General features: G+C 39.6%; 1 protein-coding gene across 1 annotated transcript in view; it reads left to right on the forward strand.

Annotated features, from left to right (window-relative positions):
• The window catches only part of TNRC6B (trinucleotide repeat containing adaptor 6B), a 255,936-nt gene that overhangs the window by 178,191 nt on the left and 61,445 nt on the right, over window positions 1–16,300 (forward strand). Inside the window, 2 exon segments of the mRNA XM_079140810.1 lie at window positions 4,405–4,492; window positions 8,348–8,369. Coding sequence (XP_078996936.1) covers window positions 4,405–4,492; window positions 8,348–8,369 — 110 coding nt within the window.

Here is a 16,300-nt window from a genome sequence, read left to right on the forward strand (position 1 = left end):
TCGCTGGTTGATGGATGGAATATTCTATATATGTCTGTTAAGTCTAGGTTATTGATTGTGCTATTGAGTTCTGTGGTTTTTTTTTTTTTTAGTTCTCGTTTCGAAGATCTATCCAGTGGTGACAGTGGTGACAGTGGTGTGTTAAAGTCACCCACAATTATTGTGTTGTGGTCTATTTGATTCCTGGAATTGAGAAGGATTTGTTTGATGTACATGGATGCATCGTAGTTTGGGGCATAAATATTTACGATCATTATGTCTTCCTGATTTATGGTTCCCTTAAGCAGTATGAAATGTCCTTCTTTAGCCCTTCTGACTAACTTTGGCTTGAAATCCACTTTATCTGAAATAAGGATGGAAACCCCTGCTTTTTTACTGAGTCCATGTGCGTGGTAGGTTTTTTTTTCCCCATCCTTTCACCTTTAGTCTGTGGATATCTTTTTTCTGTGAGATGAGTCTCAAGGCAGCATATTGCTGGGCCTTTCTTTTTAATCCATTCTGCCAGTCTATGTCTTTTGATTGAGGAGTTTAGGCCATTAACGTTCAGGGTTATTATTGAGATATGATTGTTATTCCCAGTCATTTGGGCTTATTTTTGGTTTTAACTTGACTTGGTTTCTCCTTTGATTGGATTTTCCTTTAAGGTAGTTCCTCCTTTTGCTGACCTACATTGTTGTTTTTTATTTCCTCCTCATGGAATATTTTGTTGAGAACATTCTGTAGCGCAGGCTTTCTATTTGTAAGTTCTTTTTTCGTTTATCATGGAAGGATTTTATTTCATCTTCAAATCTGAAGGTTAGTTTTGCTGGGTATAGGATTCTTGGTTGACAACCATGATCTTTCAGAGCTTGAAATATGTTGTTCCAGGCCCTTCTAACTTTTAGAGTCTGGGCTGAAAAATCTGCTGATATCCATATTGGTTTCCCCCTATATGTAATCTCGTGGCCTTCAAAATCCTATCTTTATTTTGAATGTTAGGCATTTTCATTATAATATGCTTTGGTGTGGATCTGTTGTGATTCTGTGCATTTGGTGTTCTGTAAACCTCTTGTATTTGATTTTCCATTTCATTCTTCAGGTTTGGGAAATTTTCTGATATTATTTCATTGAATAGGTTGTCCATTCCTTTGGTTTGTATCTCTGTGCCTTCCTCAATCCCAATAATTCTTAAATTTGGTCTTTTCTTGATGTCCCATAGTTCTTGGAGATTCTGTTCATGATTTCTTACCATCTTCTCTGTTTGGGCAACTTTATTTTCAAGATTAAATATTTTGTCTTCATTGTCTGAGGTTCTCTCTTCCAAGGGGTCTAGTCTGTTGATGATGCTTTCCATTGAGTTTTTTTATTTGGTTTATTGTTTCCTTCATTTCAAGGATTTCCATTTGGGTTTTTTTTGTTTGTTTGTTTGTTTGTTTTGTTTTTTGAGAATCTCTATCTCTTTGTTGAAATGATCTTTTGCTTCCTGCACTTGCTCTTTCAACTGCTTATTGGTATTATCATTCATTGCCTGCATTTGCTCTCTTATCTTTCACTTCATGAATCATTTTAATCATGTATAATCTGAAGTCCTTTTCTGACATTTCTTCTATCATACTGTCACTGGATTCCATTAATATAGAATCTAGATTTGTTTGGATCATTTTCTTCCCTTGTTTTTTCATGTTGTTCATGTATCTTCCCCTCTAGCAGTGCAGATCCTGGGATATTGCAGTTTCTCCCCTATAGGCTTATAGTGACCCTGTAGGTTTCCAAAACCTTTTCTTTAAGGAGGAGATCAATATTAGCAGTGCCCAGTTCAGACAGTATGCAACCCAAAACCAAATAGCCCTTATGAGGACATTAACAATATTGTCATAATAAACAGAATGAGTTCAGTTATTATCTTCAGTATAACAAATAGATTTGCAATAAGGTCTGCAGTTTCTAATGGAGGACAAAGAGGTTGCAGAGAGGTGTAGGATGTAGCTGTTAATGGGATAAGAAAAGAATATATAGAAGTTCTAGATCATAGAAAGAGTGAGAGTGTGTAATCAAAAAATGTCGGTTGTTAGCATGGGAAAAGGGAGAAAGACTCTGAGGGAACAGGTAAACAAAAGGAAAAGAGAACAAGAAAAGTGAAGAAATAAAAACTTAAAATTTTTCAATAAGGAGAAAAAAGAAAATCTATACTATAACAGTCATATAGTATTCAAACCTCCCAGTCTTCAGTAGCCTGATGTATGAGAGGTACCTTACAATGAGCTTCCAGTCTCCAGCAGGCGTCTCAGGATGGGATTTGCCCCACCTAAAGATGGGAGATAAAGCTTCCAGGATTATCCAAGATGGCCACTCTGGCTTCCAAATGTGTTGGCAAATGGGGAGCTGCAGCTGGGGGGTGTGGGCGTAGCTTGGGGGTGTGGGTGTGGTCAGCTGGAGGTCCTGGAGGTAGGGTGTGGTTGGTCACTGTCAGTCGGTCTGAGGGTCCTGGTGGTAGAGCTCAGTCAGTTGGTCTGGGGGTCCTGGTGACGGGAAGCAGTCAATTGATGTGAGGGCCCCTGGAGGCAGGGAGTGATCAGTCGGGCTGAGGGATCCTGGAGACAGGGCTCAGTCAGTCCGGCTAGAGGTCCTACAAGTCCTGGTTGTTCCACCTACAACTAAAAAATAAAAAATTTAAAAAAAAAATGTTTTTAAAAAAAAAAAAACATGTATTTATTGGTCAGTCCCTGTGCATGTCACCACCAGTCACCTATTTCCTCCAATGCGACTGTCCTCCGCTCTCTGCTTGGGCTCTGATTCAGCAGAGGGATTTTTTAGAGCTCCCTAAATGATGGGAATGTGCAGCCTAGATAAAGCACAACTGAGGTAGAAGAAAAGTGAGTCCAGCACTGTGTGATTCATTGAATTCAGTGGCAGGGTTTTAAAATCAGACTTGGCAAAGTAAATTCTCCCTAAGGAAGTGAAATTTAAGGAGAAGACTAAATTCTACTGAGATGCATGGTAGAAAACCAGGGCAGAAGCACAGCCTGTCTGCTGAAAAGCTTTAAAAAATATTTGTGTTGGAAATAAAATCACTTCTAGTGAGCAAGAATTTTAGTCTCTTTTCCTGAATTACCTGTTTATAGGAACAGAATTTGAAAAGATTAGTTGTTTTTTAAGAATGTGTCTCATTAAAGACTTTCTTTTTGCATTGCCTTTTTAAAATTAACTTTTATTTTAGAATAATTTTATATTTAGAAAAAGATGACAATTTGCTTTTTTTTTTTTTTTTTGTACCAAATACTTCAAAAGGTGATATTTAGGCTGTGGCTACTCCTTTTCTGTAGTCAGCTTCACTATCAAATGTGGAAGCCAAGTTACAGGGATGTGGAACCCCATCCTCTCCTTCCACTTGAAGCCAGAGGAAACAAGAAGTTCTTAGAGCCAAATAACAGGACTTGTGGTCAGTCAGCATTAGGTGGTCAACAGCCATCTGACCAGTTTTTATAAACCCATTTGCATAGAGTGACACCCTGTTCCTAGTGGTTTTGCTCCAAGGTCAGTACGTACTTAGACTGATGTACACGTAACCTGAATCCACAGAAAATCCAGTATTAGGCCTGGGGAATGTCATATTATCCAAGATGGATGCCACCCTCTACAATTTAGGAAAAACCCATCTTAAAAATAAAAAAGGGCTGGGAAATGTAGCTCAGTGGCAGAGTTCCTCTGGGCTCAATCCCCCATACTGAAAAAAAGTTTTCTCTTTAAAGAAAATATGTAAAACATACAGCTCTAAAATAATGTGAGCCAGGAGCCTTGGCACACATCTCTAATCCCAGTGGGAGGCTGAAGTAGGAGGATCTCAAGTTCAAGGCCAGTCTCAGCAACTTACTGAGACTATCTCAAAATAATGAGTAAAAAAAGAACAGGGGACTTAGCTCAGTGGTAAAGCGCCCCTGAGTTCAATCCCCAGCACCAAACAAACAAAAAACAGATATAGAGGAAAGATATGAAATGAAATATAAAACAGACTTAAAGAGGTCATAGGCAAACGTGTAAATTATAATAAATATATATAGACCATAATTGAGTTAATTTATTCTGCATTATTGTGAATATTGCCAGAAGCCAATTGGACATTGTTCTATCCAGATTGGATCCTTTGCTGTCTAGAAATACATTAATCCCATATCTGTGTGCTCATGTGTGTGTAATCTTTAGCTAAATATTGTTCAGACCACTTTAATAGACTTCATTGAAATCAAACTTAATGTTTTGTAAAAGGGGTGACAAACCAAGATGTGGAATGCCTAAATGTGGTGAGTTTTACACGTACTTTAGTTTACGTAAAATGCTATATTCTGTACAGCCACAGAGGATGAGCTTTGCTACAGAAGTGGGGTGAATGTAAATGTGTAACCTTCTGGTGTGACTTGACTTTAACAGAGAGAAGGAGCAAGAAAGGGAAGAACAGTTAATGGAAGACAAGAAAAGGAAGAAAGAGGATAAAAAGAAAAAGGAAGCCACTCAGAAGGTGGGTTATTTTAATACACTACTTGGGACCTTAGTTTATTTAAAAGTTTAAAAATTTAAAGCAGGAAAAAGTTAAAGGTCTGCACTAATTGTGCAGTGGATGTTGAATCGTGCTGCTGCTGATCTTATGAAAACAGCAGCACAGTGTTGAGAAAGGCAGGGGTTGCTAACGGAACTCATTGCATTTCTCTCTTTGTATCATAATTTAATCTTCATTTTGTTAGACAAGTTTGTAGATTGGACTATTGAAAACCTGCTGGAGTGTTCCCTGCTGTTCTTTTGGTTCATCCGTAGCACTGTTGTTTAGATGAGTTTATCTTTTGACAATTGCATCCAGAAATGCTCCTCAAAAAGTACACAGTGTGCCTGCAAGGTGATTTAGAGTGTAGAGCATTTCATGGACTTGAGGAATTTGCTTATAGGAAATAGAGACAGGTTGGATGAAAACAGAGGGACCAGGCACACTAGTACTTGCCTATCATCCCAGCTACTCTGGAGGCCCAGGCAGAGAATTGCAAATTTGAGGTCAGCCTGGGTAACTTAATGAGACCCTGTCTCAAAATAAAAAGGGCTGGGGATGTTGCTCCGTGGTAGAGTGTACCTGGGTTCAGTCCCTAGTACTGGGTAGTGGAATCAGAGTGAAAGAGACAGAGAGCTGATACCTGTCAACTGTCAGGCTGTCAGGTCTCAGCTATCAGAAGCAGAAAGTAGTCAGAACACCCTGCATACCCCCTTGGCTTCTGAGCATGGGCCCTTTCCCTGTCTGTCCCCTGCTGTCACCTGACTCAGCAGGGTTCTTGTAGTGTCTTTGGGGTGGCAAGGGGATTTGTTTCCAGTTTACTGCTACCTGAAGCATTTGGGAAGCAGGGACTCAGTGTTGGCCAGGCTTGAAGATCCCTGCCGTTTGCTTGTTATGGTGGCTGAGTTTAAGCAGGTGTAAATAGTTACACAGTTCAGAGGGACTTCTCTGAACAGTCAGGGCACTTGGACACAAGCCACCGTGAGGCATCAGGGGCACCACAGGTTTTTTCCTAGCATCATTAAATATGACCATTTTCCATAATTTCATTTTTTGAAGTCTTGAAATAGACAATTAATGAAGACCAGCATAAGAAAAATCCTGCAAGAATTTTAAGAATTGGGTTTCATATGACCTTGCTATATTCTACATATGAAATACAGTTTTTATGTTTTCTTTATGACTTAATTTAAAAAGAGCATTCATTGTCATTTGGTGCTACAACAGACTGCTGTGCTCTTTAAGATTTTTGTGTACTTTTAATTTTGTTTCCACTAATAGAGGTGCGTTCCCTGTCATGTCTTCATGCTGCCAGAGCACCTGCCTCGCATGTGCTCCTCCTCTTCTGAGCTTGTTAGCTTCTCTAAAATTCTGAATAAGGAGTCTGAAGAGAAAAGCTACATAATAACCCAGAGACTTTTTTGCACTTGGTTTGGGCACACAGCCACCTTGCTTGTCACTGAGGTTGCCGGGTGCAGTCACATCAGTGCTAGGATGTTAGTGGCATTGCCCCAGTTGACTCTGGACTCCTGCCTGGGGCCTTGCACACCCTTGCACCCCCCATAATTGGAGAGATGTGAGACTGAACATCAGAGAAAGCCTCCTTTCTGTCTCAGCACTCACATATTTTGTCTGCTATATTGGTACCAAAATCAGATATTGTAGTCTTTGGGAATGGATAATTATAGGCCGGATCCCAGGGGCCTTGAGTAGAGGCTGTTAATAAGATGACAAATAGTGTGATTATTTTAGACACATCCTTCCCAACTTCACTCTTGCCTAGAGTGTATGAGGCACTGGGTTCGATTCTCAGCACCATAAATAAATAAATGGCCGTTGACAACTAAAAAAAAGAATGAACAGACTAGGGATGTAATGTAGATCAGTGGTAGAACACTCTCCTAGCATGCCTGAGGCCCGGGTTCCATCCCTAGTGGTGGGGACAGGAGTAGGGATGGAAGATAGCGACATAATTTTCTTAAAGCATTAACTTTTATTTAAAGCTAAAACTAAATTACTTCCACAAAGAAATTAAAAATGAACCTTTTCTACCTTTCTCAATGACCATGTCACTTTACTCTTTCCAGAGTCATCCCTGAGTATAACATGTTAAGATTTCCATTCATGAGGGAACTGTCAAAGGAGGACGCTATTCATTCATTAGGCTGATGCTGCTGAGGGAACATTGTGTAATGTTGGCAGAACACATGCTTTAAGCATTTAGCTTTTCACTGTCTAGGGATTGGCTCTTTTAATAGGACCCACATTAGACATATTTGGCATTTTTTAGGTTTGTTACTTACAAAACTGGTTTTCTTTTTTTTTTTTTTTTTGTGGTGCTGGGGATTGAACCCAGGGCCTTGTGCTTGCAAGGCAAGCACTCTACCAACTGAGCTATATCCCCAGCCCACAAAAAAACTGGTTTTCAAAATGGCATTCTAAGAAATATTTATGGTGGTATAAAAACTAAATTGCCTTAAAGAATTATTATGTGGATGCAGATCCATTCATTCTTGGATAAGTGAGGATTGTACAGGGGATTTTCAGTAGAATTGAGCTCTGCAGCAATTAGTACTAGGAAACATTGATTTTTAAGATGCTATTCCACAAATTCAATACAGTAGAATTAGCTTGTCTTCTAATTCAAGAAAGTATGAGCATTCCTGGAAGTGGATGGTTTAGCTGATTCAGAATCGGAATCTTGGAAATCAGCTGGGATCCTTTTTGAGGTGGGTTGGTTAGCTACAGAACATACCCTCTAAAGATGACCATGTTTCCCCCATAGCAGTAACCCAGTATGATCCCCAACCAAAACCAACCAAAACTCTTCTTTTGTAAGATTATGAGTCCATTTTCTAATAATTTTTATTACAAAAGTCAGCTAACCAATATAAAAGTGTTTTAAAAGATTAATGGTTGTCCGTTGTTTCCCCCCACCACGACCACCAGGGATTGAATGCAGGCGTACTTAACCACACTGATCCACATCCCCGGCCCTTTATATTTTTTATTTTTGAAACAGGGTCTTACTGAGTTGCTTAGGGCCTTGATAAGTTGCTGAGGCTGGCTTTAAACTTGTGGTCCTCCTGCCTCAGCCACCCAAGCCACTGGGATTACCCACATGTGCCATCACACTTGGCAGAATTCATATATTCCAATCTTATTCTACCCCATGCTATTTTAATAAACTTGATAATAGCAAACATTTACTTAGCATTGGCACAGGATATCTGATTTAATCCTTATAATGGCTCTTTGCAGACAGAGATACCATTATTATCTCCATTCAGCAGATAAATGGAAAACTGAGATTGTGCAGCCAGAAAGTAGCAAGGCTTGGTTTTGAATCCTGCATTCCCACCGTGATCTCTGGTGTCTCTCATGATGGGTTGCTGAGGCTTTGCTGTTTAGATTTGAGATAAAAAGTATTTGAGTTCGTAGTTACAGGAGAAACTTTTTATCTCTATGGCTCATTTAGTTTCTGGGCCATATTTCATTTGATTTTCTCTAGTTATAGCAATCAGAATGGTAAACAACATTCCCAGTTCAGGAACTGCATTGTTTAATGAGTGTGAAGTTCATTTAAAATTTTATTTTAAAATTTTATTTTTATTTTTAGAATTATTCTTCCCAGTGGTGATCTTGTAAGGTATAGCTGACATTTGGCCATAGTCGCTAGAAGGGTGTCTGAATTGACTCCCAGCTGCTTTTACTGAATTTTAACCCTACCTGTGTACTGTGTATCTCACAATTATTTGAGTTATCAGAATTTAAGTAGTCTTTATAGTTCTGAATTAAAAAGCAAATCTCATGTACTTATGTCTATTTATTTTGCAGGTCACGGAACAAAAAACCAAAGGTAAGATTCCTCCCCACTTTTGAACTCATTAGAATCTTTTGTTTAGACTTCACGCTGTTGACTCAGCCTTCAGTCCACTTAAAAGATAGTGGGTGTAGAGTAATTAAGGTGGGTAGTTTGCAGTCCCTGAAGAACATAATGACAAATTAAGAGTACTTGTATTAGAATTTCTAGTTGACTTTTTGGGGGGGCAGGGCCGGGGGGATGGTATGGGGATTGAACCCAGGGGTACTCTACCACTGAGCTATATCTCCAGCCCTTTTTAGTTTTTATTTTGAGCACGGGTCCAACTAAGTTGCTGAGCTGGCCCCAAACTTGCAATCCTGCCTCAGTCTCCTAAGTAGCTGGGATTTCAGGAGTGTACACTCACATTTGGCTAGAATTAAACTTTTTAGGAGACAAGAGAGTAAACAGTGGATTTTTAAAGTTTGAGTCATGCAGCATGCAGTGGTGCATGCCTATAATCCAGTGACTCAGGAGGCTGAAGCAGGAGGATTGCAAGTTTGAGGCCAGTCTCATCAACTGTAGCAAGGCCCTAGTCAACTTAGCGAGATCCTGTCTCAGGATAATAAGGGCTAAGTATGTGCCTCAGTGGGAAAGCACTCCGAGGTTCAATACATGGTACCAAGAAACAAAAATCAAAGTATGAGTCATGATTTTGAACTGAACCTTTTCAAAACTTTATATGGAACAGTAGCTCAGAACACTAGCTCCTAATTTCAAAAATAAACTACAGAGGGAAGTTAGCTACCATAACTACCTTGATCAGTGGCAGCATTGAGTCTAAAAATCAAATTTCACATTAGGATCTCCATATTCTCTTCTGAGCTACAGCCTAGAATATGCTTTTTTCCCCACAGTTTTTATGGGGGCATTATAGTTGTACATACAGAATGGTGGGATTTGATGTTACATATTTGTACCTGCACAAATATAGCAGTATAATTTGTCCAATATCATTGCCCAGTATTTCTTCTTTTCCTTCCCTCCTCCTTCTCCCAGATCCATTTCCTCTTCTACTGATCTTAGAATATGCGTTTATAAACATAATAGAGTTCAGATAAGTTAACCATTTGAAAATAGTGTGATAGGTTGTAAACGGAAACAGATAACCTTCAGGTCATTCTCAACAATGCTCTCCATCCTTTTCGGTTCTCTCATTCCTTTTAATTTGATTATGTAGTTTTCTCTGGTGTTGATCACGCTTTTGGTCAATTCCCCTTAAGAATGGGGGATTTAATTTCTTGAGAGAACTCCTATGCTTATTACCTAAATATGTGCTTCTCAATTAGCTATGCATAGAATCATTTGTATACAGTGGTCAAAATACACAAGCTCAGGCTGTGGCCAGATTTTCTCAGCCTCAGGCCATGGCTCTGCAGGTGACCTTAGTGCATGAGAACCACTACCCTGGATGAAGGGAATCAGAAGTGACTGATTACTTTGGGAAGGAGAAGGGTGAGGGAGAGGTCAAGACTGATGGGAGGCCCTCTAATGATTGGTTTCTTCATTATTTTATTTTGTTCTATTAGACTGTCAGGCCAAAGCATGTCACCCAGTGATGAAAGACCAATAAAGATAATGCTAGCTTCTTAGGAAACTTAGTTATAGAAAACAAATCCTCACATAACTAGTATTACTGGAATACCTTTCTCTTCAAACATTTTAAAGAAGAATGTAGACTGGAATTTTGTAGTGATTTTGAAAATAAACAGAGAAACCATTATTAACTATAAATGTTTCACTTGGTTGGAGGGCATAGTGTTTTTCCCTTGTTCATTCATCCAGTTCCCAGCCCAGGGTAGGTTTCTTCTGGAAATATCTTTGTAAATTACTTGATTGAATATGAATTATACTTTATAGAAATAGTGTAATTCGAGTGGTATAGTGTCGGTATTTTCTAAACCAGCACACTGCTTAGAAAAGAACTAGTATCTGTAAGCCTTTTGATGATTTATGGGGACAAGAGATGAAAAAACTGGAGTTTTCCTAGACAACATAGGCTCTGTGGTTTTTGGAATGTGGTGATTGGGTTCCTGGGCCTGGCCCCAAGTTTAATGCTCATGAAGCCAGGTTCTAGTTGTACAGTAGACCAGACTGCCCTTATGATTATGGTGTTTCTATCGGAAAATTGAAAATCTACTAGGTATTTTTTCTCAAAACAAGAGTGAATTTTTTTGTTTTGTTTTGTTACCAGGTCTGTTCTCAAACACTTTTCCTCTTTCATTTACCTGTGTCTTAAAAATCTGACTTTCCAAGCTGGGCATGGTGATGCACACCTGTATTTCCAGCAGCTTTACAGGAGGCAGGAGGATCACAGGTTCAAGGCCAGCCTCAGCCTTTAGTGAGACTCTAAGCAAATTAGTGAGATCTTCTCTCAAAATAAAAAAATGGTTAAGGGCTGGGGAGATAGCTCAGTTGGTAGAGTGCTTGCCTTGCAAGCACAAGGCTCTGGGTTCAAGCCCCAGCACCGCAAAAAAAAAAAAAAAAAAAAAAAGGTTAAGCACCCCTGGGGTGAATCCATGGTACCAAAAGAAAAAAACCATTTCCTTTCTACTCACTACCAAATTTTCCTTCCAGTTATGGTCTTTTTCATGCCTAGCAAAGATGGAATACAGCTTCATCTTCTCCATATTCTCCCTAACTCCAGCCCCTCCATCAGAAAATAAAAGTCAGATATTCCTAAAGTAATCTGAGAACCTGTTTTAGGTCTCTTAAGGGATTGAGTTGTTAAAATCAGGAAATAGACAAGGAAGTAAAAACAAAAATTATTCCTGAAGTGTGTTAGACTGTAAGTAGAGGGAGGTCCTGACCTCACTAGTATTTTTTGCCCGGATTTGCAGCCCCTTCTTTGTTGGACATTCTATCTGTCTCATTCTTCTCTTACCTCAACTGATGTTTCTGGATCCTCTTCCTCTCCCCCAAGTAATGTCTTGGGGGACTTTTCAGGCAATTTTCCCTTAATTCTGAATCTGCCCCTGTTTCCCCAACAGACCATATAAGGAAAAAGAAAAGACTGTGTTGGTGCCAAGGTTTGGGTTGTGCAGAGGACTGAAGTAAGATTTTTCCATATTTCAGAGAAACAGTCAGTTCATCATACGTTCCTCTTTATCTTGTCCATCTTTTTTAAAAAAAAAAAAAAAAAGGTGGTGAGAATTCACGATTTGGGAACAGGACAGATTTTAAGTGGAGGTCCTGTGACAGGGCTTGAAGTGGGGCTGCCATTCAGGTATTGAAGAAGAAAAAACTCCTTCAGGCAGCAGCGGCACAGATCCTCCCATTTTGGACATTAGACTTAGAATCAAAAGTGTTCCAGGAATTGATATAAAAGATCAAGATTTCACAAATTGAAATGTAACCGGTATGAAGAGTAAGATTGGAAGTAAAAGCTCAATTACTTGACTGTAAAATGGAGGAATTTGAATGTAGACATTAGCCTTGCTAAAAGGTGTAGGGGGATTCTGGGTGCAGTGGTGCCTGCCTGTAATCCCAGCAGGTTGGGAGTCTGAGACAGGAGGATCACAAGTTCAAAGCCAACCTCAGCAAAAGCAAGACTGCTAAGCAACTCAGTGAGACCCTGTCTCTAAATAAAATACAAAATAGGGCTGGGGATATGGCTCAGTAGTCAAGTACTGCCCCTGAGTTCAATCCTGTACCAAAAAAAAAGTGTTACGGTGATGGTTGGCTTTGTAAGTATAAAATTGACTGGTTTATGAAAGCTAGCATAACTTTAAGCTGCATTAATAGATATATAGTGTCTAAGACATAAATTACCATTCCTGTAGTGGACACCACACCATAGAATGGAGCAGAGAGGGACCTCTGCGGAGCCATGCAGTTCTTTCTAGGTTGGTCAAGAAATTGGTCATCTCAGGAAGATTTAAGCACCTGGGTTGTTTAGCTCCCCATGAACACTTCCCCGCTGGGGAACTTCAGGTATTGTCTTCAAAGATCTGAAGGGTTCTGGTGTGTGGCATTTCCCATTTCCTTAGTAAATATCTGTCATATGTTCAGACTTTTTCTGAGTCCAAAAGTACCAATGGTGAGTCAAAGCAATGGGGAAAAGCTTCTACTCATGATAAGCTAAATACAGTGAATGTATTTAGTGTAAGCAAAAATGGGTGATAGTGTGGTTCAAAGCAGTGATTCATAATCTTGTCCGTTCACCCCACTGGCACACACCCAGAGCACAGCACTTCCCATCAGCACCTGGAGCTGTGGACCATTGCAGTACATTGGCTACCACTCTGTCTGTCTTCTGAGCTTATGGAAGGCCTATTAGAGTGAGTGCATAGTGGTAGTTGGAATAACACTGAGTGTACCCTTAATTACTAACTACTTGTAGCACCTTTCATACCATGTAGTGATACCTGTGTGTTCTGGTATGGTGATGGGGAACCACTTGTTCAGAGATAGAACTGGCTGTCCCTAAGAGAGAGAATGAATGTGATTCAGATAAGTGGGCACAAAAATAGTGCAGATGAAAGATGGTGAAAGCTTCATCTGATTAGGAGCAGCGATGATATAGAGGAAGGAAGAAATTGGAGAGATGCTGTAGTTAAACTTAATGTTGATGGATGAAAGTGTGTGTGTTGGAGCAGGGGCAGGTTGAGGAGTCTCAGATCCCTGCCAAGGTGCTAATTTGGTTTCACATTGGGCGATGAGTTCATTCATTAGGATAGGAAATAATGGGATTTAGGACCAGGGAACTAATATTGAGAAGGGTGATAGAAATCTGCGTTGGAGATAGTGATTTGGGAAACATTTACACAAATCATATTTAACACCTCAGCACGAGAGAATGTGTCACATGCTTAGGAATCTTCAGTGTGGGAAGGGTGCAAGCATCATCTTCACATTGATTATCTTACCTCTTCATTCAATCATTCATTCTTTCCTTTTTTTTTTTTTTTTTTTTTTGTATTTGGAGTTGAGCCCAGGGCCTCTATACCACCACCATCTGCCTCCAGACCTGTTTTTGTTTGTTTTTAAAACAAGGCCTTTCTATGTTGCCCAGGCTGGTCTCTAACTCACAATCTTCCTGCCTTGGCCTCCTGAATAGCTGGAACTACAGGCATTGCCAACATACCCAGCTAGATTTTTCTTTGTTTTTTTAAGGCACAACTTCAGTTGCCGTTTTATAATTATAAATAAGAGAATAGTTAAGCCAGGCACAGTGGTGCATGCCTGTAATCCCAGTGGCATCCAAGGCTGAGACAGGAGAATTGCAGTTTCAAAGCTAGCTTAAGCAAAAGTGAGGCACTAAGCAAAATACAAAAAATATCTCTAATAAAAATACAAAATAGGACTGGGGTTGTGGCTCAGTGGTCAAGTACCCCTGAGTTCAATTCTCTGTATACCTGCACCCCGCAAAAAAAAAAAAAAAAAAAAAAGAATAAAAGCAGGAGCTAACCATGGGCCAAATCTGACTTGACTTGCTGTCTATTTTTGTTCTTCCCATGAGCTAAAAATGATTGTTCAGTTTTTCAGTTACTGGGAAAAAAGAATAATTATGTATTATGATGTATAAAAATGTTATCAATTCATATTCGTTATCTACAAATAAAGTTTTATTGGAACCCAACCACACTGTATTTACACATTGTCTTTTGGCTGCCTCAAATGCAGAGTTTAATTGTTACAATGAAGACCTTACGGCCAATAAAGTCTCAATATTTACTCTGCAGCCCTTTACAGAAAGTTTGCTAACCCCTAATTTATTGTATAAGAAGCCTGCAAAGGAAGAAAAGGGAAGAGCTGAAGAGCTAGCAGGAGTGGGTCTCACAAAACAGAGTGGGAGGAGTGACCAGCAGTGTCAGAAGTTGCAAAAGAGTTGAAGACCAAAAAGTCTTGAATGCCAGTACACTAACATTGAAAACCACTAGTAACTTAATTAGGAGGGGAATGTTGAGGGCAGAAATCAGGGTGCATGGGGTTGAGGAGTGAGGGAGAGGGAAGAAGTGGAGTCAGTGCTTGGGGGTTACTGGAAGTGGCTCAGTTCTCATACGCTGCCCGCTGTAGGTCACCAGGCTTTGTGATTTTAAATTGTTGGCCAGAAATAATTTCTTTTCTAGGTCTTGTTTATATTTTACTACCTTAAAAGCATTTCTTTTTTGTTTTTGTGGTGCTGAGGATTGAACCCTGGGTGTTGTGCATACAAGGCATGCATGCTACCAACTGAGCTGTATGCCCAGCCTGAGCATTTCTAAACATTATTAAAATGTTTGGTTCTATCAAGATGGTTAAAGGAAATTGTGGTTTATATTGGTCCTGTGCAGTTGGATTTGTTATACACATATACTTTTTAAAAATTCAGAAGCTCGTCTGAATACTTTGATCTAAAAAGGAATATCTCATTGATATTTGTCACAAATAGGGATAATTATAAGTTCAAACTATAAGATATGAGAGGGTATAAAATAAAAGGGATGGGAGAGGGGAAAGATTGAGTCACTGCATGTAAATGGTTTTTAAAAATAGGTTGAATGGAAATTAGAAAATAGGATACCCAACATTTTTTTCCTTAGTGTTTTTATTTCCCTGCAATACAGAGACCATGTTTAAAGCCACAGACTTTTTCTGTTTAAAATAAGAACCCGTGGTCTCATTTTAAGCAGTTCATCCTAAGAAATATCTGTGCTATAACCTACACATCATTAAGATTCAGAAAAGAATGGATCCAAAAAGTGACAACGTTTAGACTTTATGAGGATTTCACTCTCCATTTGTCATCTGCGTTTCAAGGTACCCACACTGGGTTCCTATGCCTTCATTTTGGACTTGGGGCATCATGTTGGGTCAGGCTTTCTGTCTAACAAGTGGATCACTGTGTAATGAATGTCAAGAATTTTGATGGGCCTTGAAATGCTTAAAGGTCTTGAATTCATAGGGAAATTGGATAAAAGAAATAGAATGAGAACCCATTCCAGTCCTGAAGCACAGTTCACTCAGACTTATATGGTCCTGTAGACTTTTTCTGACTGTGCCCTAGAGTTTTGATTGACTGATCTCCCAGGGCAGCTCCATATTGGAGGAAAAGTAGTTGAGGCATGTTCCTACTTTGAAATGATTTTATCATTAATAGTTATTTCTGTCTCTGACATGATGGTGGGAAAGTGCCCTGAGAAGTTTGGGCAAGAAGTCTTGTATAATATTTGATGTCCACCAGGTTTCTTTGGTTGGTATTAGTCAAATGGGTGTTCAGCTCTCAGTCATTTTAGACTGTTCTGTCTTTGTTTTATTCCTTTTTAGGAAATTGAGTTGAGGCATATAGCCTACCTGGCTAACTTAAAGTGAAGATTCTAGAGAAGGGTAGCCACACAGAAGCATAGCTTCTTTCATCCTAAAAACCAGTTGGGAAGAACCTGCTTATTTCTGTAAGAGAAAAGGGGATTGGTAATGCCATATAGAATCTTCCAGAAACAGAAGAAATCATTAATCTTTACTTATTCATTCACCAGTTTTTTTTATCCATCAGCTATTGTGGATCCTACACAGGGTAATATATTAATATTAGATGATTGATTTCTTTCCCTTCCCCCACCCCTGCCCTGCCCCCTCGAATCCTTGTGTGGTACTGGGGATAAAACCCAGAGCCTCATGTGTGTCATGCAGGTGCTATACCACTGAACTACATCCCCAGTCCTGACTGATTTATTCCTTTGCCCACCACTACCTTCTTCCTTACTGGAAGGTCAATACTGCCTTGTCATTGGCTAAGGGTAGACATAGGGGTTGCCAGGAACTTACTTCTCCTATCACTCATAGTATTTTCTAATGTCTAGTAGTGGGATATTGGGCCCCTGATTTCTGATGATGTCTGACTCTCCTCATAAAGGAGCCCATTAAATGGCAACATGCTGGCCCAGCATCATTTCAGCAGTCAAAGCAGTACTGCCACCAGAGCAGGCCCCAGTGTTACTGAGTGGCAG

The sequence above is a fragment of the Sciurus vulgaris genome, assembly GCF_902686455.1.
Source record: "Sciurus vulgaris genome assembly, chromosome: 5".
NCBI classification, from domain to species: domain Eukaryota; kingdom Metazoa; phylum Chordata; class Mammalia; order Rodentia; family Sciuridae; genus Sciurus; species Sciurus vulgaris.